This window comes from Filicampus tigris, chromosome 14 (assembly GCF_054856515.1).
Source record: "Filicampus tigris isolate MCC_2025a chromosome 14, RoL_Ftig_1.0, whole genome shotgun sequence".
Taxonomy (NCBI): Eukaryota; Metazoa; Chordata; class Actinopteri; order Syngnathiformes; family Syngnathidae; genus Filicampus; species Filicampus tigris.
Window position 1 is genome coordinate 19,012,655 of NC_141230.1, and position 23,349 is coordinate 19,036,003.

Below are 23,349 nucleotides of genomic sequence, written 5' to 3' on the forward strand. Positions count from 1 at the left end.
ACGCAGGAGGCCACGCAAGAGCGGGCCCACCTCCAAACAGAGCATGCCATTGTGACTTACAGAGAGAAACCAACATGATGGGTGTCAGCATCACCAGTAGGTCCTGGGATCTGTCAATGAGGCATTCCAAGCCTGCCAAGACTTTCGCGCGTGCCCTTCAAACCTGAGTCGGAATGTGTTTTTACACGACAACCTGGTTAAAAAAGGAAAGTGTTTTCTTTGGGTTTACAAAAATGTTTAAAAGGAAAATCCTGAATCAAGTCTTTGACGTGGATTCTGACGTCGCCAGAGATAGTAGCTCTCCAGTAATTGTTAATGTTGTTAGTGAAATGTCAAAGCAAACAAACCCACTATGTTCCGCCCTTACTTGTGACAATAGAGTTTCTCTCTTCTACAGTGCAGATGCACAACTATTAAGTCACACGTCTTCATTTGGAATCAACAGTGGCACTTACCATTCAGATTCTGAAGACTGGAATATATTTCTTGGCATATTTGCAACATGACTGGAGTTCATGTTGCCATCGTGATGCGGCGTAACAGCAGCTTTTGATTGCTATTATGCACAGATCATTAGGCAGAGCTCCTTCTTTAGGGCCAGGTGAGGTCATGAGAACGCCACTAACTGCCGGGCAACAGCCGCTTCAGCAACCCTGAATGGACATGTCTTTAAAGCTTTCCTCCCCAGGAGCCAAATCTCATAAACAAACAAGGACCGTGGTGAAAACTGCAGCCTTGCACCATTCAGAAACCATCGCTCATGGGGAATTTGTGAGCGTTTAGTGTCAATTGTAACAGGCCTCATCAACTAACAGGGTGATTTGAATGTAATCAAATCATTCGCACAGTGATGCATTGATAGTTTAAAGATCAGCTTACCCTAAACCCTGCAGTAGCTACACAAATCTCACTCGATACTCTTCCACACATTGAAAGAAAAGCTTTCTGTTCAGTTAAACACTTATCTTGTCTAGCAAAATTAACAATGGAATACGGTCGATGTAAACATTAAGATTAAAGTGGACTCCATCCAAACCCTTTCTCTTTGCAATTGACACTAACCCTTCTCCCTTTGAGCCTGGGCACAAAGGTATCTGGGGTCATTAGTTCAACCTGTCTCAAATCCTCCTGAGCCATGCATAGCAAGACATTCATCTGCAGACACACTTACAGAAAGGCTCTATGCTCAGATATGTTGAAATTTAGCATACAAAGGGGAAACCCCTCCCCCCCCAAAAAAGTCAGACCTGAAGAGAGGTGTCCACAGACACTCTCAAAGCACTGGTCTTTAAAAACCAACTGAAAAGTATTAAGATCAGCCCAAAACTGGAAATACTGTTGTTAATGCACAGTCATTTGGCCAAATAGTAACCAAGTGCATTAACATTCAAGTTCTTAGTGAGACAGTAAAAAACAAATCCTGATGGTATGAAGGAAATAAACGGAAGATCAGACAGAAGGAATGTGTCTGCCAAAGCAGGTCACGGTGTAATTAGAAAAGCTTGTGGCCTGCAGACCCCTCAAGCCAATGAACCGCCATGACGGTCACTATCACCTTTTTCAAAGTAGAGTTTAAAAACCCATGGCATGCAAACTGATAAATGCTGTGCCTCCTCTTTGATGTAAGAAAACATTCGTCATTGCTACTGAAGGGTAATTGTTAAGGAGGCAGTATAAAGGGGAAGGCATTCTGACTGGTGGGTTTGTGTGTTGTAGATGACATACGTAACCCCTTACCTCAAATGAGACCCTTGTATTTGTTTGGCTTCTTGTCCTTTGCCATGTTCCCACTATCAGGTCACAAGGTCACAGGGAACGTAACACAGAGTGTCTACAGAGCCAAATTTGGCTATTGGAAGAATAGCTGGCTCACAGTTGGCCTGTGTAAATCATGAAGGCTTTTCCCAAATTCATCCCCACCAGAAACCACTGGGCAGGAGGAGGAGTGGTAAGGGTGTGCATTAAACTATCCTCCAATGTGCATACTCAAAATGAAACATACTGGTGCTTCCATTGACCACAAATGCATTTTTAGCTCAGTGCAATGCCTTAGTTACAAGCCACATTGTGGGTAGTCCACAATCCAACGTTACTAATTTTTCATTAGTAAAGTTAGAACTGGGGCTGGGTGATATAGCCTAAAATATGTCACATGCTTTTGTGATAACGATACTTGTCAGGTTTTTCACCACCATGGAGGCGAGGATCAGTGATTTAGAAGAGCGTCTCTCCGTGTTTAGCCACGCCAGCTTGCTAGCTAGCCGCAGCTCGTAGCTGGTGCGAACAGAGATAGTTGGCTTAGTGCCTAACATTGCCTTGGAAGTTCCTGAGGTGCCGGGGGTGCAGGGAGGATGGGTGACTGTTTAACAAACACATGTATGACTGGTACCTCCTTCAGTTTCGTGGTTAGAGGTGCTTGAGCCATTTTCACAATGTGGCAGATGCAATGACGTAATCAACAAGTGGTATCGCAAATGGTCGGTAGAGTCAAAATGTATAATGTAGGCTACATTTTTAATGACTACTGCATATGCCACATACACTACTTGGACCCTAATAAAAACAAATGCTATAGAAAATGGATGGATGACTATGCCTTGAAAGTTAACCCGCCCCAAATGCCTCAAGGTCAGTTTCGCCAGCATCAAGGATTGATTTGTGAGTGTTTTGTTTTTTTTCTTTGGCTTTGTTTCCTGGCACTTATGCCCGAAGAAAGACAAGCCTCAACAAAGTGTTTTACTAGAATGTGACATGAGAAGAAGAATAAATAGGAAGTCCTGTGAAGTAATATGACTCACATTCAAAGCACTAAGAGGTGTTAAAGTGAGTCAGGAATTGACCTGGTAGAAAGGGGCTGTTACTTAATATTGCCTGTACCATCAGTATTTTCAATTTTTTTCCTATGAAAAAAAACACGTTTTCCAAACACAAACAAATCTCAGGTCAACTGGTATCCTGTAACGGATTGTGTTTGACCTTAAAAGTTGCTGCGTAAATATGTTGAGCTGCTTAAGAAAATAAACACAAAGGCGTGTTGTATAAAACTTCACAAGTGTTTTTCGACGGGCCATCTAAAAAAAGGTAGCCGATGCCTAATGCTTCTTGTACGAGAGTCAAAGCAAACAGAAAACAGCAAGACTGGTCGGTCAGGATCACTGCCTTCCCCAGGAGAAGGGCTCTTTTGCTTTTCAAAAGGAGAGACAGGGCGTATCTGATGTGGATACACCTGAGGTTTGTGGGCGTGTTCATATATGTGTGTTTATGCATGAATGTGTGTGTAACCAAAAGATGTGGTTGGAGCTACGCCCTGCTAAATCGTTGCCTGCTGGCTGCGCAGTGCTTTGCGCTGTGCACTCAATGGTCCCCTTTATAATATCCCTCAAATTCTTTTCGCCGCCATATTAAACCTTACCTTAACAGTCTGGAGATGAAAATCTAGACAAACATGACTGGGTGAAAAAAATAGCAAACATGAGTCCAAGAGCCATATTGCATGTTTTAGAAAAAATGGAAGAAGGGAAGTTGACACTGAAGTCAATACAACTCTTTGTTGGGGTATTTATGAGTGATACAGACTGGACAATCGTTTTTTGCAAAGTTTTTAGTCTGGATTTTGATGAGTTCTCCTCTGAGCGTGTGTGCTACCAAGACGAAGATGATTTTGATCCTGTGAGTATGACAAACTATGTGTCATCTGTGGCAAAGACAACTTGTGGTTGGCTGGATGCCATCCACTTGTCTGTTGTGGCGTTTGACATTTATCACTGCGAAGAGTTTGTCATCTTTTCTTAGTGCCTCAGGGTGAAGGTCAATGACAGAACATGAACATTTAATACCTGCCCTGCAGATGGCACGATGCAACGCCTCATCCACACTTTCCTCAACCTGGAGAGAAAGAAGCACTAGTTTCCAAAAAAGAAACTTCCAGCGGCCATGAAGATCACTTTGAGGGAGTTTTCAGCAATTCCTTTTCGAAAACCACAGGACAAGGAGGGAGTGTGTCTCAAAATGGCTGCGGTAGATATGGCTTGAAGAGAGGCTACCACCCAGCTGTTCGCGGAGAAAGACCAGGCCCGCGAGGTCAGTCCGACACTGGAACCAGTGGGCAGACTTTGTTTGGAGCTGTGTTTCTTTTTTAAGTCACACAATGTCTATACAGGAGATGTAGCATTAGCGGAACCTACACAGAGCTCGGGCTGTGTTTGGAAGTGTGCAGCAAAAGCAGGGAGGTCTGAAACTGCTCAAGTATGGTAAATCAGTTATTTTTAACTCGCATCCCAACATAACCAAGAACTCATTTGTAAGTGACATTACTTGCCTTCCGGAAAAAAGTCTGACACCACAGCCAGCATGTGGACAAAGGCTTCGCGCCGGCAGAGCCACTTTAAAGTGCCTCGTCATCATGGCATGGAGAAAGCCACCGGATAGATAGATATATTTTCACAGCTCAGACATGTACAGTGATGTGTCAGTGTCATTTAATATATTTGACGATTTCTTTTCCTGTTTCTGTCTATTGTATTGAGCAGATTAATGTTGCCTGGACTGTCCGTGCCATAGCAGAGGTCCAGCCCAAGTTCCTAAAGTTGACGTCATGTTATTCTACTTTAGACAGCTAATCAACTGCATCATGATGCCATTAACTCATTCACTGCCATTGACGAATTTACTTGTGTTTTCACAGTCCGGCCGTTCAATCTCAGGAACTTATTTAACGTAACGTTAGCGTAAAAGATGGTCTGAAAATGTCTGGCAGTGAATGAGTTAATCAGCAAACAATTACATGTGATTACTATGCCCATCCGTGAAACGCCAGATTCAAACCAAGTGTTAAACGAGTACTGTAATTCATTAACAAGCAAAACCATTACCACTCTAAGGAACACCGTGGTATTTGTAATTTATTCAGAACCGTGTGAATGCCCTACAAACGAAACCTTCTCCAAATCAAAGTCCTGTTTAGTAACCAAATTAGTGGATTCAGAGCCTTTGCAACAAGTCACTGTTTCATGTCAAAACATCCGAGAAACTCAGAGAACTGTTGAGACAGCACAAGTAGCAGTCACAGCTGAGGCAACACATTGCTGTGCTTAATGGGCCCCCTCACTTGCTCTCTCGCACACACGCATACATTCAAGAGGACTTGTGCTTGGCTTATCCACATTATAAATATTCCCTTCATCTTTCACCTTCTTTCGGAAATCTAGATGAGGTTGTTCCAAATCAGCCACTGGCCCATTAAAAATGACATTACAAGACATAAAAAGTCAGCAAGCTAATTTCACATTCTTGTCTCGCTCTGCTTATCCTCAGTTGGCCCTCATTAAATTTTGTGCTTAAGTAGAAAAGTCACCCCCTGCCGTCCAAGACCATGTGGATGATGAAAGCAAGGCGGCCCCAGCTGCAATTTGTGCTGCATTTGAGAACAGAAAGGCCACCCGAGAAGAGAGATTTCCGGTGCCCCAAAAAATTGTCATCAAAAAGGACGTTTTAATTGTCTCTTACAGCTGATGACTAATGTGATTATGTTACTGTAAATGTGCAAAGCAGTCGAAAGTATTCCGGTGGCAATCTGAAACCGCAGCAGGAGAGAAGGGCTGAAATTTACCCTTCCTCAGTTCTGCTACCTCTCACACAGTCAGGTGCATGTACAGTATAGCTTCTGTCTCAAGCCTGCCAGACAAACTGAGAGGAGTCACGACAACTGCTGCATGCAGATGTGTCCGAGGGATAAACAATTGAAACACAATGGCCTCAAAGGATGTGAGGCAATACGGGATGAACACATCGCGTCATCCACACAACAGAGACAACTTGTAAGGCAGCTGCCTGAAGCAATAAATAATTGAATACAAAGCTCAAGGTGGAAGCCACTTGAATGCATTACCACACTGTCAGTGAAACAAAAACCTTGCGTAGACCCCCCAAAACATGGGTCGTGCATGGAATTTTATGTGGAACACCTTACCACAATCAAAGTATTGGGGGAAGTATTTCCAGATCACCACGAACCAGGACTCAAGTCCTTCATCAATGCCAGATAAATGATTACGGTATTTGAAAAGTCATAGGTTGTGGTCAGCAGTGTTCCACTCCAATCCTGTAAGTGGTGGTAGAGAGCTTATCAAACTGGCTGCGAACTGCCCCAAAAGTTTAAGATGAACACCATTTCTCATGGAATCTCGACTCCTGCAATGATACAGTAATAACAAAATTCCTGGATCCGCGGCAACATTTTACGGGGTTTTCCACGGCCTAAGCCTCACTCCCACACACATATGGCACTGAACCAGTGACTCAGCTCTACTTTCTACTTCAAACTGCAAAAACCAAGCTGCATTGAAGACATCAGTCAAATTGATCCGCGCCGACTGACAAACAAACAACAGCCAAGGAAGACAATGAGGACCTCCTGTATTTCTCGGCATGTGGCTCTTGGACATGGGACTGAAGCATATTTATTTTGGTGTAATATGTACCCCAAATTGTTACATTGAGGCAGCAATTTTGTATCTACTCAATCAATGAACGGCCGGCAGTCGTCACCAATACTGGAGCACTAATATGGGATCGACTTGGCACACTTTGGTCACTGGCTGACCAGGAATTAGACTTACACCTGGTACACAGCACCAGCTTTCGCCAGTCGAAATGCAAATATGAAGTCAAATCACGCCGTGGAGATATAGGCGCTATAGGAGCTATTTAGTCATAATGTTCAGTTAATAAGATCCCAACTATAAATTCACATCAACATATTTCCAGGCCAACATAATCTTGGAGACAAATCTCTCTTCATACATGTTTCCATCAAAGGCAACAGGCCCCGGCAAACCAGCATCCCACTTCCAGTAGGGCACACCATAAAAAGTACTTAGAAGGGAATCTAAAGGCCAAAGAAAGATGGGAGGAGAGGAGGAATCTAAGAGGAGAGACCAAATTAGCTAGCTGTGTTTTTGTGGCATTGGCAATGTGGCCATCCCAAAGGAAAGCTAATGACTCCAGTGGTATCTGGCATGAGAACCAAGTTTCCTTGACTGCTTTTAAGTTGTCTTCAGTCAATAGCCACCGTATACTGATGTATCACTGTTATCCTTCTTCTTCAGGGAGGGAGTGTTTCCTTCTAACCTTAATGGGCATATAAAAATGTCTGCATGCTGAAAGAACATATTGGAGCAGGACAACCTTCGGTATCATGTTTTAATGAGCGAATTGCAGGCTCCAAGGGGAATCTGAATCTACCCAGGATGCTTCCACACCTGTAGTTTGTCTTCTCTTGTCCAAAACTTGATTGATTTATGAACTTGGTCCACAGTGAAAACCTAAGCAATTTTATTGCTCGCAATAACCTAACAGCGAGAAGGTTTGGCGTAGGCAATCCACATACATGCTAGTATTCACACAAGACCTGTAGCGACATCACCCTTATACCACCAAAAGGAGCAAACCTAATGAATTTGTTAAATTGCCAGTTCAGATCAAAGTAGCTTTCTCATTACGACCAAACCCATGACAGAGTTGTTTTGGCAGAGACCGCCTGTTGGTCTAAGACCGTTTCTTCACAAAGCTCAGACGGACAAGTGGCTTCCAATAACAGATAAGGATAAATCTGACCTACTGTTGAGATCCCGTGTTACATTCAGATTGTGAAACCTAATCAAACTAATTGGAGTGGCATATTTCAAAGACATGTTGAGATAACTCATGTTTACTGCACACCATTACTGTACAGATTAACTAGCTGTTTTACAGGAAGTGACCCGCATGACTGCCTGTTAAAAAAAGACAAATGCCCCAAGACTAAGAATAAAAGCGAGTGTCGCGATTGGTGCCCTCATGCAGGGCCACCAGAGGGGCAGAGCGTCTCTGAGGTGACCCCTCATCTGTCTTGAGAGCCCTAAACAACCAAGAGGAGTCGCCCCGTTTTATTGTCCCGGCCTGAGAAAGGGAGACGGGGTCGTCGGGGCATGACGGATGGTCCCCAACTGGAAGAATGAGGCCGGGGATAAAGGAGCAATAAAACTGCTGCTGCTCTCGCTCTTGGAGTGTGTAACCGCTTGCGACAATTAGATACAACATGCAATGATAAATCAAGCCTGGTGTTAACTGTTGAGGACTAAAACAACTCAATCACGGCAGCACTGAGACAGCAGCGGTGTAACACTTGCTTACTCTTTTCGTCGACAGCAGGGGGAAACCAGGCGGTAAAAGCCAGCCCGCGAGCTTAGGAAAACACGCAAAATGCAGTCTAAGCAGAAATGGTCACTCTTGAACATTGTATAAACAGAGGACGAGTCGACAATTGTTCACTCGAGGTGACTCATTTCGGCTCATGTTGTCATGTATCCAAGGCAAGGCAACATCTGCTATGACACAAGGGCAGGGCTGCCTCGTTGCAGTTTCATGAATAAAAACGGTCATGAGAAGAGTAAAAATGTCCTGAGCTGAAATGAAAGGAAAAGACGATGCATTTCGGAATAGTTACAACAACAACAAGACTGAAGCGATAGAGGGTGCTCTTTATACTGTTTTGGTCTCAGCAGGAATGAAGCCCTGCTGTTCCGCCTCACTGTTCAACATAAACCAAACTGAATTGATGAACGTATTAAAGTGTCACAGGCTGCTTAGATTCCAATTCATAATGCAGTTAAGAGGCCTGGTGTGGTTCAAAAGAGCTTATGGGGCAAAAAATCTTTCGACTTTCATTTAAAGATTTTGTTGAAATTTGGTGATGTCCTATCAACATGCTGATTGGTTCACTTAGCTCATGGTAAAGTCACTTTTATATCATTAATTGAAAAAAAGCAAGGTTTGAAATTTCTCCAATCGGGCCTGATTCAAGACCCCTTTCACATCGAAATCAACAAACGCCGGCATATCAAATTTCTCCCAAAAATAATCCTGAGCGATTATCCTGTGGCGAGGGATGTGTTAAGCGAGATTTTCCCTCCCCGATCTGTCAGGGCCGACACTCGTAAATGTTAACGATGATCATTCAGGATGGCGAAAGCAGCACGATGAGGCTGCTGTGCCATCTTCAGTTGTACATTTCCATCTCCTGTCTCATCTTCCACATACCTGAATCCTTCCTGCTCGCTTTGCCGCCATCTCTGTTCTTTTTCAGCACGGCCTTGAACATGGCAACACTCCTGGAATCTTCCCTGTCGAGACCTTGTAGAAAAGCAAAAGACAAGATCCAGTTGAAAAATGTGAAATTGCAAATGTGATGCTAAATTACCAACAAGTCAGCAAACCACCTTGTTTGTTTGTTTGATAACACGTTCTAATTTACAATGCCGACCTGCAGGCAGTTTAAGGCTTGGTGTCTTGCCCAAGGACACCTCAACGGCAGATAATCAGAGCCGGGAAGTGAAGTTGACAGCGTCACTGGACTACAAACAGAGGTACTGCCGCGTGAAGGTTTCTCAGTAAGCCACACTGGGAATAATTGTTCTTTGCGGAGGATAGAGAAAATATGCCTGTGCGTCTATATATGTTTGTCTACATGTGTGGCTGCTGAAGGTCTACACAACAGCAACACCAAGGCTATTTGTTAGCCCATCTACAGTGTTTTGCATCGTTTGTTAGCATTAAGCTAAATTGAATATCCTACTGCAAAGTTGTGTGGTTGTTTGAAATACACAACGCGTAATTCTCTTTGTTTTATGTTTAGTTTGACAATAAACTGGCAAGAAAACACTTGTAGCCTCTTTTTAGAAGGCGTGTTCCCCATCTGAAAAACTGATGCTCATTGCGGAGTTGAGTTTACTGCCACCATACAGCACATGTATCTCAAATTCGATTTTTCTTTTTTTTTTTTTACACTTGTTAGGCAGTTATAATGTCAAAAATGTTCCTAGCCCGTGCGGTTAATACAGGTTTTATGATAGCAGCCGTTCAATTTCCACTATTTCTTTTGAGCTTTATTCTGGGTCAAATGTATTTAAAACACACACGAATCAGATGTACTATCTTTAAACACAGGACTTTTTCTTTTTTTTTTAAACCAAAATAGTGCAAGTCGCCATTGGAAACAGTTTAGCTGGCACCAGCTTGGTAATTTTCCCACAGCATTCCTAATTGTGCAGGTCACCAGTGCAAGAGGACATGGAAAGAATGCTTCGACACGTATACAGAAAAAGAGCATGAGGTGTTATCTCGCTGAAATGCCCCGAATTCCACGTGTAATTGACGCTGTGTGACTAAACTTGGCCGTTTGAGATTGCGTTCACCGGCTGTTCGCCGGTGATATAACAAGAAGTCAAGGTCCAGCCTCTATGCGCTTGTTTACCTAAGCGTGAGTAATAGTCCAAAGGAATCGGACAACAGTAAATAAACGCCGAACTAAACAGCAGCTAAAACAGTAGTGCTTTTGGTTCTTAAGCAACCTACGCTGGCCGAGTGTCCCCCGTTGTATTAACAGAAGCCGAGGAGTCATTCCAGTCAAGAGAAATGAACGTCTCCGTCCAAATAAGGCCCTGCTTTTTACAACCAAAACACAAAAAGTCCACGCATTCTCAACCGCAGACGGACGGCTTACGGTTGCTGTGGGAGAGCCTCTCAATCCAAAGCTTTCTGTCCTTGATGGTGTCAACTGAAACGCAGCTCCGAATGGCGTTTGGGGACATGGAGGGCTATCGCAGCCCTGCCTTGTTTGCTCAAACAGGCCAAGTTCAGTTTCCGTCAAGATTTTAGAGGACTTGTTCAAATACTCTCGTTTTTTCAGTCGACTTTCTGTTACCAACGGCAGCACGATTATAATGCCATTTACGTTGTAAGGAGAAACTTCATTAAAGTGGAATTAGCCTGTCCCTACCAACATAAGTAAAAAAAAAAACACACCCAACTTTGAAGTCTGGATTTTTTTTTTAGCTTTTGCTCAAGAGATCCAAGTATGGCTGAAACCATAGAATATTTCTAGAATATTCTACCGATTAGCCGGTCAATTGATCAAGTAATCGGATGAAATTTCGCACTCTCACGTTCTACTGCTGCATCTTGCGACTTGTGAGTTTAACTTTGTATGGCTGTAAAAGGCAGAGCCTGGCTTGGTGAGTGACATGGGCGTCATTGAACAATATTGTAATGTTGGCCCGTTAATCAATCAATGGTTTGAGCGACTCGGCGTAAGTTTTGTGTAACCGGTTCTCTGCGTTGCGTTCTGTTCGTTGGTCAAGTAGACTCAGACTGGGTCTCACGCGGTTTTATTAGTCCGCCTGGGTACACACGCGTGAGACTGACGTGCATTTACAGCCCTGCTGGCTCCCCTCAGCCACATGGAGTGCGAGAGTCCAGGGAAAACAAAAACAGCAAAATATACAATAAAAAAAACATACCTGGGCACATATAAACGGTAACAAAATAAAGAAAAATATACATTTAAATCCCAACAGCAATACAAGTGTTTTGGTGAAATTAATAATATACTGTAACCTGTTACATTTGCATCTGAAAAAAAGATTACATATTTGTTTTCTTACTGTTTGTTTAGTATAGCAATTGAAAATGCACCGGCGGCTGTGTCTATCTATGACGACCTGCTGGGGCATTACAATGTTTTGGTTAGCGATGGTAGGCGAAACTAACATTCGATACATTCCCTTGTATTGGCGACTATAGAGGTAGCTTTGTGTTACACGTTTTAAGTGTGAAATGATACAAAACTTGGGCATTCTCTCACTGGCATCGTAGCAACTTATTTGTACAGAGTATTGACACTTCAGCAACATTAGTGCATGTCTGAAAATTTAAACGTTTATAAAATGATCAACATTTGCTAAACGATTTTCTTATCTACCTACTGTAGCTTAATGTATACGAGACCAGCCCATTAAGTGTATCAGTTTAACCGTTGCTACGCGCCACTTTAAACAGTAACTGCTAACATCAAAAAGGCTATGTGAGTAAATGAGCGATGAGTTGCGCAACTACTACCCTTATTCGACAAAAGGTTGCTGACAAGCTGAAGGTGTAAGGCAGCTACAACTTTTGATCTTTTCAAGAAAGTCTGCTAACTTTGAGGTTGTATCATTAACCTCAGTTGCGCAGGCCCTTTGAGGGCCATCTGATATTACAACACACACACACTACTCGAATGGACTGTTCATATTGACATTTGCTGTGCGCCAGCTAACTTAAGAACAAGACTCAAGGAAGGAAACAACTGCTGATACATACAAGACCCAAAAACTGTAGGGCAACTTGACGTGACTCAGAATTTAAAAGACAACTGTACACTGGTGTCATTTGACACAAGTGCACCGCACAACCGCTAAGCTAGAACAAGTTCAGAAAAGTGTTTTCTTAAACAGTGGAGAAATAGGAAACCAGGAGTGTTTCAGAAGTGCCTCAGGCTATCACCATGCATGTGATATCAGGTCACTGCTGTCTTGATGGAGTCCAAATCCCCAGCGATTGTTAGGACGAAAAAGAACGCCACCTGCACAAAGCCGGTGTGACATGCGATTAATGGGGTCGACTCGCTAATACAACAGTTATCAGAGCTCACCGCTATAAACCGTATATATACGATTGTTTGTCCCAGGTGCCTCTGGCGGGTAAGCGCTTCATGTACAAGCCTGCTTTATCCTGCTAGGCGGAAGACGGCGGCGAAAAAGCCAAAGCTCGGATCCACTTTGACGTAACCGCAGCCAGATGAAATGTTTTCACCCTGGGAGCTCACACACGGCTGTCTTCATCAGCAATTCCGAGCAATTGGAGTAATTACCTTTGGGTTTGGCACTGTCGTCCTAACGACGACAACGCCAGAGCAGTGGTCTACAACAAACGCATTTTTTTATAGACCGGCATAGAAAGAGATCAAAACAAATGATGAATAAAATCTACAAGTCTCCATTATACTGAGTGTAGTTGTTGTAATTAGTGGGTGCTAGTTTCCCTTCAATGAGCCAGTCCCATCTAGTGAGGATAAGTGGGAGAGCGAATAGATGGATGTATGTTTGGTCGCCACGTGCTTTCAAAGCAGTTTATATGGTTTTATTGCCTCATTAGCAAAATTGTCACCGTGTACAGTATTACACAGAGCTGGTTTAGTGCTTGCAACTAGCAATAAACCCATGCTTGAAAGGGAAGTCAACACAAACATATTTTTTTCAAGAATATGTTCTATGCAAGCCCACTAGTTGAAACGAGGTAATATGATTAATATGAAATATGAGTTAAGCGGCTAAATTCCCCCGTTTTTAGCCAGCTCGGGGGGCGGCCATTTTGTCACTTCTGTCGAGTGAAAATGACATCGCAACTACTCAGGGCTCAGATAACGACCAATCATGACTCACCTGTTTTCTAAAGCTGAGCCACGATTGGTCCTTACCTGAGCCCTGATCATCTGTGATGTCGTTTTCAGTCGACAGAAGTGACAAAATGGCCGCCCACAGAGATGGCTAAAAACGGGTGGATTTTGTTGCTTAACTGTTTGGGTTGACTTCTGCTTTAAGCGCCAAAGTTTTTGTTTTTTTTTAAATAAAATTTAGAGTTTTTTTATATCACAATTTCAAAAGGTTGTAGCTTGACAACGGTTCGCGATATTGCTTTTGCAAGTCCTCTAAAATCTCTCCAAACGAAATAACTCAAACGCTGCTAAAATCAATAATAGCACTTTCATCTATAATTCCAGGTCTTGTGCCCAGGTTTGCTGGCACAGAGAGGACGCTGGACTGTCACGCCAAGGGCCGCGGTGAGGTCAGCGCCGGACTGGATGAGACGCTCGCGCCGTCACACCCTGCGCGACGGCGACCCCTACGAGCTAAGCCTGCGGGAGGCACACTCGGTCTTTGATGATCCACTCGCGGGGCGCTGGAAAAAAGGCCCGTGCGCTGCGGCCAAGCGGAAACAATGGCCCCTTAACTAACACGGGCATGAATGGAGGAAGCGGAGGGCGCAGGCATGAAGGACAGCGCCGTCTCCATGTCGGCCATTGTAAGCAAATGTTGCTATTCGCGCTGCCGTGAGAGGAAGGGAAAGAACAAAGGGCAGACATTTTTATGTCACGGGCCAACCGGTCGGGCTCAAGTGCATCCTTCCCAGCCCCGCCTTCCGACTTCCTACAAATACCTCGGCTCTCTAACGCCTGAAGGATGGTTTGCATGCTATTAGGGCTGAACGATTTTGATAAAATAAAATAAATAAATCTCTATATTGCGATTTAATATGCGATTATTGTTATTTACTATTATACTATACTATACTATTATAAAGGCAAATGAATGACGAATTAATATAAAAGAGTTTATCTACTTCAACGAGAGTTTTTAACCGACTAAACACTTTCACAGATTGTGAACAGAACTTGGGAGAAATGGGCCTTTTGTGAATTTAGAAAAAGATATTTCACTTCAGAGGGTTACCATTTTGGTTCCGTGTATTGAATTACAATCGCTTGTACACGCTGGCGTGAGATCCGCCTCTGCAGGTGCATTTAAAAGTTGTAGCCGGCGGCAAAACCAGGTGGCTTATTACTGCGGCTAACAGGTTTGATGCGGTCTTCAGGATAGCATGGGAAAGCGAATCGCGCCTCCTGTCCTTGATCGTTTGCGACGTGATTGATGCGTCAAGTCGTGCCTGTCGGTGACGACAGTGTGTGAAAGGCAATTTCTTTCGGTCCCATGACGGTTACCCTCCAAAGTGTCAAGGCATGTTTTACAGCGTTCTCAGTACTTAAGAGTTACATCTCATCCTCCTTAAGTTGAGCAAACCTGACATTAAAGTCGACAAGACAAGGCATTGTACATGTTTTTCCACATCCAAATCATATTTCATCATGTGGCACATGTATGGCATCCAAACAGCCATGGGCAATAAGCTACATGAAGTGGGCTTGACGTATTTTAGTGTAACGTATATTTACGGATAATGGCCGTTTCACGAGGCGTTTTTTTTTTCCCCCCATGTCAAATCACTCCGAAATCATCCTGCGACAACTACATTGCTCTTCAGAAATCGTCAACCTCAGGGGAATCTCACTTATTAAGTGCTGCCGTCCCCAGTAATTGTCTCGCTATCCCTCTATTAACAACCCACCGAGCCGTTTATGTGCTAATGAACACCGGGAGTCCAAATATATATAAAGAAAAAGTAATTGGAAACTGCTTTCTGGACTCAGCTCAACATTTGCCTCCTGGGAAGCCTCGTATTTGATGAAGAGTGAAATATTAACAAGTTGCCTTTAGAAGTTACGTCAAGTTTGTTCGGAGGGGAAAGAGAAAAAAAATCCGCACATGCAAGGAATTGCCGGTGAAACACAACAATGACATGGCATCAGTGTATTATGGAGTAGCATTGTCATTCAAATTGACGGAAGTCAACCCACAAACTTTTTTTGCAATAATATGTTCTATGCGCCTTCGCTAGTCTAAACATTCTGATTAATATTGCGTTAGTTGATTGATGAGTTAAAGCGGAAGTCAACGCAAACATTTTTTTTTTTTCAAGAATATGTTCTATGCAAGCCCCCTGGTTGAAACTGGGCATTCTGATCAATATTGCGTTTGTGGAATAAGTGTTAATGCACTTGTTTTTAGCCATCTCTGGGGACGGCCATTTTGTCACTTCTGTGGACTGAAAATGACATCACAACTGCTGACAACGACCAATCACGGCTCAGATTCAGAAAACAGGTCAGCCCTGATTGGTCGTTGTGAGCAGTTGTGATGCCATTTTCAGTTGACAGAAGACAAAATGGCCGCCCCCAGAGAAAACAAAACAAGTGCATTTTGCTGCTTAACTTATATTCCACAAACGCAAAATTAATCAGAAAGCCGTGTTTCAACTAATGGGCCTGCTGGGAACATATTCTTGAAAAAAATATGTTTGGGTTGACTTTCGCTCTAAGCAGTAAAATCCACCCGTTTTTGTTCATCTAAAGAGGCGTCCATTTTGCAGTTTCTGTCGACTGAAAATGACACAGTTGCTCAGGGCCACCAATCATGGCTCAGCTTCAGAAAAACAGCTGAGCCGTAATTGGTTGTTACCTGAGCAACCATGATGTCATTTTCAGTCGACAGCAAATGACAAAATGGCCGCCCCCTAAGGTGTACAAAAACAGGTTGATTTTTCTGCTTAACTCATGCACAATATTAATCAGAATGTCGTGCTTAGACTAATGGAGGCACATAGAACATGTTATTGTCAAGAAAATTGTGGGTTGACTCCCTCGTTAATTAATAGTGGAAAATCAATTAATTGTTATTAATGATTTTAATTATCAATTAATTAATAATTAATCAATTAATTATTTTGTAGCTCAATTTTTCACGGCTGACTTTGGACGATATTCCAACCCCGAACCTCAGTACTGTAAATCAGTGATGCTAACCGCTAGTCGCTAGTCCAACATGCTGCCCTCATCATGACATATCGTCTACATTCACATGCCTTTAAATAAAAAGTGAAAAACTAGTTCGGAAGCTTTCATGAGCCGTTTAAAACGTGTGAAACCGATTGCAAGCGTGCCCGCGTCTGACCTTACAGACTCGCATTCCCGACTATTGTTCTACGGCTGCTTTTTTTTTTTTTGTTTTGTCCTCCCGCCACAAATATGCGCACGCTCGGGCTATGCAATTTCACACTGTGCTGCTCCATTCCTCCGCACGGTGTTTGCGTCTACCGCGTCACACACTCGTGCTGATCTCAGAGGGAACGTCACTCGACGTCTTGTGAGGATTTTGTAATAAGGGAAACAGACCAACGTGGATATGATAAGTAGGTGAGTGTAGCAGGCGGGAAATTGAAACGGATGCATTACTCAAGACCTCATTACAAGACAATGTTAATTGAATAAATTCTTAAGTCAGGGTTAAACTGTTCAGATTGAGATATACGACGTCTGTGCGGTACTCGTACTTGTAATGCACCGATACTACACACTGATACCACTCCAACTGTGGGTCTGAAAAAAATCTATCACTCTGGTCCACGGTGGAAAAAAAAGTTGGGGGACCACTGCCTTAAAGTAAACACGGGTGACAAACACTTTTCACTACTGTTTTCCTGTCACATTTTCATTTTATAACTTGTGGTATTGTCAAGAAGCAGGCTTGATGTCTTCTCTTTGTAGTTAACACACACAGAGGAAACTTGCCATCCATGTTCCTACTCGTTTAATCCACCAGACTCTACGTTCTTATTCATCTCACATTTCTAGTTGGTCTCTTATCTGTCATCCTTTCATGTAGAGCCGGTTGAGTTTGTTGTGCATTTTTGGCAATGCCATTGTAAAAAGTTCAAATGACAACAGCACATAGCCAGAATCTTAAATCGTATTTGAATGCTTCCAACTAGGTGGGAGCATTTTGGGGAAGTTATTTTTGTGTTCTAGCGTGACTCTGCTGCAGGACGCCTAATAGGGTCCAAAGGGCATGTTTGGGGTGGAAGTGCCTGACGTCAACCTTCATCAAACACCTTTGGGATGAACTCAAGCAGAGATCGTGACCTCAGCTCTTGCGCATGTTCATCTGGATGAATGGACCAAAATTCCCAGACACACTCGAAATTCTTTCAGAAAACCTTCCCAGAATAGCAGAAACTGTTATAAGTTGCCAAGGGGGGTGGGGGGCTTTTCTGTTGCCTTGCTGAAAGGCACATCAGCAGTACTTGGTGGCTCTTCTCCAGCAATCAAGTCCATATGGTCTGAGCTGGTTTGACCGACTGCGAGTAGAATGAATCCAATTGCGGCTTCTTAAACCTCACAAAAGTTGACAGCGGGTTTGAAAGGCTCGCCTGCACCTGTACTTTTTCCTCTCGTTGGCTCTCTGTCTCGGGGAGCCTTTTAGAAATGTAAAGTAGGAACAGCTGCCGCACAGTAGAACTTCCAATTCCACACAATCGCATGCTTTACATACTAACGGGTGCGCCAGCCAAAACTGACGTATCGCCTCTGACTTAAATACATTTATTTGAGTATCATTCATATGATTGAATGACACTCCAAAACATGGCAGGACAATCAGAGTTAATGTATACAAAATGCCTCTCCGTGGGGAGAGGCCGGGGAACACCCTCGACAGGAAACCAAGACAGAACACCTAAAATAAGTAACACCGAAAAGACTCGAGTCCATCCCACCAGGCATCCTCCAATTGTTTAAGATATTGCAAACCAAGACCTCACTTCAATCCGCATCACAGGATGAATCCTGTCCATGTGTTTTGCTTCTATTTGAGCACAATAACTACAAATTGCAAGCATAAAACATATAGAAAATACTTCACATTAGGGCCGCAGTTATCAAACATTTTTGGAATTTATTATTCTAGAGATTGTCCCATCATTTAAATACGTAACCGGATAAAAATAGATTTTTCACTGTTAAACAATGAAATGTGCCTCTGAGGTCGACTTGGGGTCGCCATCCTCACGTTCTACTGTAGTATCTGTGACTTATTTGTGATTGGCCGGGTGAGTGATGTGGGTGTCAGGGAATGAGAAATAAATTTGGCTGATGTGAGCTCAGGTTAGCGGCTGGCAGTTCACTGGCTAACCGCTAGCCAATCTGTGTGAATGGTTATTACCGTTTATTGAAGAAACAAAAAATCGGAGGTACATGATAATGTGGTCTAACTAACTGTAGTGGTCTTTATTGAATTAGCGAACGCCGATACTTCGTGTTGGTGATTGTAAGCATAGCGGTAACCTCGTGTGCCTTCTTACAGCGCGTCACAATGTATTCTAACATCCAAGAAATGTTTGAGTGTGTGCGTGTCCTTGACAATCGATTAAAAAGCTTACAACAATAGAAAATTACCCATTTTTTGGGACACCCTTGTCCCACTGTACTAAAACCCAGCTACTCTCAAAAAACAGCCTTTCCAGTGGGAACTTTTTTCCCGTCCTCTTCATCATCATGACCATCATGAAGAGCTCAGTATGTGCCGTCAATCAGGTCACTCGCTCCAATAAGGTCCCTTCCCCAGCCATAACAATGCCAGTCTCGTGCCAGCTTTTGCTATGAGCCAATTGGCCTGGGACCATGGGAACCAGGCTATGTTCAGACTGGAAGGCAGTCACTCTCTCCTGGTGCTTCTCCCTAATACCACATCTTTGTGGTAAATGCAGAAGCATCAGGCGGGCATTACGATGCACTGTAATGAATGCTTAATCAGTGTAAAATTGCCCCGAAATGGTGCTGGTGGAAACATAATACTGAGTATCTCCATGTCACCCGGGAGTCAGCCTGACGCTCAGTGGAAATTCAACCCAGTTTCTAATAGTTTTAAGTCCAATATGTGGGTTAGATTGTGGTTTCTAATCACTGGGTGGCATTTAACATCAAAATACAGTTAATTAAGGGGTGCAAAGGCAGTATTTGAAAGATTTTGGGGTGTATTAGTGAGTAATAACTGTATTTAGTGAACTACTGTGCATATCAACAGTTCCAGTTCCATACGGTTTACATATTGAATCTGTACAGTATTGCAATTCGTCATTATATCTTTAATGGAGGCTACGTTCCACATACCAACATCTTAAAACAATTACCCACCTCAATCATAGTACGGGAATTTTCATACACAGTACATTTATGATACTTCATCACTTTAACGGGCTGGCATACGTTTGAAAATAAATGGTAAATACATTTGATAACGTAGGTAACACACGGGTAGCTTGTTTTATATCAGGTGTCTCATTAATTGGCGATATTGGCCTAATTAGTAATGCAGTAAAATAGTAATATGTGTGTCGTTTAATATCACGACACACATACGAACAGAACAGAAAAAAAAGCAAATAAAAAGGACATAAAGTCAACTTGTAAAGATAGTTTAGCATGCTAACGTTAGCTTCCATCACTTTGACCTGCGTTTCTGAGTTCACGCAGACGCTACCTGACCGACAAGTTTCAACCAACAAGACTTCGCCAAGATGCCGGAATCAATGTCAAGCTGTAAAAGATAACACTTTTGTCAAACACAGTTTAAACGCCAGCGTGATTACTTTGACGATTCGTTTACAAAGAAGAAAAAAAAAAAGTTTAGACGTAAAGCCCCCAAGTCGTTGTCAGAACCCGGTGGAAGTGACGGCAGCTCCCGCTGGGCATGCCCCAACATTTCTACCCGGTACCTTACTTGCAACTTAACATTTACGCCACAATTTTAAAAAAACGATGAAATATCTTACCTGATAAATGTCACGGGAGTAGATTCCCTCATTAACAAAAATGAAAGGGGAAAAAAACCCAAAAGAAATGTCCCACAGCACTTGAGAATAACTCCACACACAAAAACTCTGCTCCCACTTGATCCAGCACTAAGGTAGACTGTGGAGGCTAGACTCCTCCTCCTTCCCAACATGAGGTCATATGTGCGGGAGGCTCATCGCCGGCGGGCTACCCCGGATCATCCACAAGCCTCCTCCTCCTGCTACTTGAACGATGCTGCACTTTCATTAGGATTCATTCATTTTCGACGTTTGGAGTGAATTGAGTTTTTCATTTGTTTTATATCTATGCCCAAGAAATGATTGTCATAATGTTTGTTGTGCAGTTTAGAACTGCGTTAGCGTAAGTTAGGTATGGATTTACTTACGAGCAATTCGTGTTACGTCGCCGTCGTAAACCGAGGACACCCGGAACGAACAGGTGATTCAAACTTGACTGAGTTAGATTGCACAGTCTATAGCGACATCTTGTGGTGAAACTGTTTTGTGCTACTTGCGCAAATGAATGGCAACACAAGAGATGTCAAAATATGCCTTGAAAAAGTGGTCGGTAAATGTTGTCGAGGGTAACATTTTCCCCGAGTCAATGTCAAAACGTCTTGCAAGTGACATTTCCTCGTTTACATAGAAAACGAAGTTTTGTTGGAAATGCTCAGTGACACTACAGTGAAACCTCTTAAACAATATACTCCGAGATACTGTTTGATGTCCATTTTTTTCCCAGTTTCCACTAATGAAAAAAATGGACACTATCAAATCACAAAACATTTAACTATGCAACGTTTTAATGAATACCACATAGTGAAACTGAAGTCAAACTTCTATCGGCGAGGGACCAGGAAGGGCTTCTTACAAAGCAATACTGCCACCTAGTGGCGTTTCATAGGTGTTGGCAAATATATTTGTTTACAATCACTGGACACAAAACAATTGCAATGATCGGTGGTAAACTCAGGACTCGTGTACTTATTTGTCACGACAGTGCTCATTGTGAGTTATTGCAAAAACAAAATCTCAGAAAGCAATTTTTATTATTACACGCATAACACGCCAAGCAGTACAAAGATGTTGAAATAGAGGAAAAGATTCAACATTTTAAACACCAAAACCCTAATATAACATCCAAAAACATTAAAAAGACACTAAACGAAAAGGTGAGGAGACAGGCTATTTTAGTACTTCAAGAGAATTTTTTTCCCACCTCAAAAGTGTAAACGAATGAAGACAAGCACACTACATTATGCCAAGGCGTCATCCTTCAGAACTTCCTGGGCTGCTGGATGCAGAAGGTCCGAGGAGAGTGGGGCTTCTCCACGGCGGGTTGCACTCTGCTGTGCCTCACGCTCACGGGCGTCTCGGGAAAGTCGTGGCTCAACTGACGAGATTAAAAACGGAAAAGTAACAATACTGCATGAACCAGTCACATCCATCGGCATTTTAGCGTCTTCAGTAAATCAAGCATTTCCAGATTCAAACTCGGAACGTGCTGCCACTGCAATTTCAAATAAATAATCGTCATCATCATCATCATCCCATTTACCTTGTCAAGAGTCCCTGCCAGAAGGAGACCCATTTGTTGCATCCTGTTGGCACTGGAAACAGGCCTGAGGCAACGACAGATAAACACTCTCACTGACTACAATTAGGTGCACCAGGCAATCCTCAAAGCTGCCGTTTGACAAGGCCCTAAAAATGTCACCTGGGTTTGACAGACCTCTTGGTTTCCTTCTCCGGAGTCCCGTGATGGCCGCTGGCCTCTTCCAAACCTTTCTTGGCCACTCGCTTGCCTCCAGCCTTCACTGGTGACAATACAACACAATGGCTTTTGAATTAAGGAGAGTAGGGAGGGAAACAAATTAAAAAGTAGTAGGATGTATGGTTTTGTTTTTGAAAGACTTCACGTTCAAACGCACTTTCCAGATGATACAAGAATACTCAGAGGCATCTATTTTTTATCCTCTGCGAAGAACTAATACTACTGCAGTTTACTGACCTTCGTGCTTGTCAGTTTCATTGTGGTCTAGAAGTTTACTAACAAACCTGAAATGCTTTACTGCGCTGATTTCCCCCCCCCCCTATGTTGACGTCACACAGCTTCTTGTTACCAGGCAGACTTTGTTAAACTCAAATCATAACCCATCCCACCCACGCCAAAAAAAAAAAACCCGAAGAAAAACATGGGCATTCCTGCGAAAACACATGAATCCCACTGTTGAACTACTGCTTTGCATCAAACATCAAAACAAACAAATGTTATTAATCTTAGTGCGTGAACACGCAACAAAAATAACATTGACAGATGCATAAAACAAATAGGGAAAATTGAAGCTAGCTTGGAAAGGGAAGAAAAGAGTCGAATGGGGTACACCACATAAACACAAGCACCCCAAAACAAGCTCATAAACGACGTTCAAAGCAAATTAATTCAACAATACGCGTTTAGTGCGTCAAAGTGGGTTGAACAGCGACCAAAACTAACCAAATTCGGAGAACTAAAGTTAAAAAAAACAAAAAAAAAACAGCAACAAACAAAGATACCAACCAGCGGGAGGGTGTCCAGCTTTAAGCAGACGACCGTCTTTTGGGCCACTTTTGCTGCCTTGTTGTACCATCTTTATTATTTTTCAGGAAAAGAGAAAAGAAAAAAAAAACTACTCTTCACTCTGCTCGCCTCACACTTTTTATACGCTCAACTGGAGTTGACGTCACGCACAAGGCCACGCCCCATCCTCGCCGCTGCTCTGATGCGTGACAGCAGCTTTTTCGTTCAACGAGGGACACCTGTGCAACGAAAAAAACAAACTGTGCACTTCCGCCAAATTGCAAACTTCACTGGATACTTCATTAGGTACACGCGAGCAATCTGACAACCAATACATGATAATTTTGCTCTTTTTTGATTGACAGATGATACTGATCAATTAATACCTCTGATAAAAACTGAACATTATTACCTTTCCATAGGTGCTTTTGGGGGTTTTATGCTTTTTTTGTTGTTGTTTTAGTTAATATTCAGTTAATATTCAAAATGTCATCAATTGATACATTATATTCCTTAGATGTGAAAACATTTAATACTGTATATAATAATAATAATCTTTTCCCGTTACTGTTTGGATCTAATCAATGCATATTTTTTAACATGAGAATTTTAGTCAGTGTTTCATATTTGAT

The 23,349-nt window shown here is 42.7% G+C and overlaps 2 protein-coding genes across 7 annotated transcripts in view; both read right to left on the reverse strand.

The window, feature by feature from the left end:
- The window catches only part of tanc1b (tetratricopeptide repeat, ankyrin repeat and coiled-coil containing 1b), an 85,905-nt gene extending 65,623 nt beyond the window's left edge, over positions 1 to 20,282 (reverse strand). For all 3 annotated transcript variants that reach the window (XM_086052168.1, XM_086052167.1, XM_086052166.1), the window contains exons 1-2: positions 20,137 to 20,282; positions 9,079 to 9,171 (exon numbers count right to left, since the gene is read on the reverse strand). In XM_086052168.1, coding sequence (XP_085908294.1) covers positions 9,079 to 9,139 — 61 coding nt within the window. In that variant the 5' untranslated portion in view covers positions 9,140 to 9,171; positions 20,137 to 20,282. The remainder of the gene's footprint in view (positions 1 to 9,078; positions 9,172 to 20,136) is intronic.
- Positions 20,283 to 21,187: 905 nt separating this feature from the next.
- dap1b (death associated protein like 1b) lies at positions 21,188 to 22,888 on the reverse strand. Of its 4 annotated transcripts, none has more exons than XM_086051718.1 (4): positions 22,718 to 22,876; positions 21,890 to 21,974; positions 21,716 to 21,779; positions 21,188 to 21,550 (listed from the first exon to the last, which is right to left on the reverse strand). In XM_086051718.1, exons 1-4 carry the CDS (start codon positions 22,785 to 22,787, stop codon positions 21,434 to 21,436), a joined length of 336 nt encoding a protein of 111 aa, XP_085907844.1. In that variant the 5' UTR covers positions 22,788 to 22,876; the 3' UTR covers positions 21,188 to 21,433. The 4 variants fall into 4 exon arrangements, with proteins under 4 accessions (XP_085907844.1, XP_085907843.1, XP_085907845.1 ...); XM_086051717.1 differs by having other exon boundaries at positions 21,875 to 21,974; XM_086051719.1 differs by lacking the exon at positions 21,188 to 21,550 and adding an exon at positions 21,554 to 21,667 and having other exon boundaries at positions 21,875 to 21,974; positions 22,718 to 22,888.
- Between the last annotated feature and the right edge of the window lie 461 nt (positions 22,889 to 23,349).

What these genes read in the sequence shown, in the direction of transcription:
- dap1b (XM_086051717.1), bottom strand. Translation starts at nt 22,787, where the DNA reads ATGGTACAACAAGGCAGCAAAAGTGGCCCAAAAGACGGTCGTCTGCTT. An exon ending in AAGAGGTCTGTCAAACCCAG is followed by an intron (nt 21,780 to 21,874) that starts GTGACATTTTTA and finishes TCGTTGCCTCAG; the next exon opens with GCCTGTTTCCAGTGCCAACA. An exon ending in TGGCAGGGACTCTTGACAAG is followed by an intron (nt 21,551 to 21,715) that starts GTAAATGGGATG and finishes TAATCTCGTCAG; the next exon opens with TTGAGCCACGACTTTCCCGA.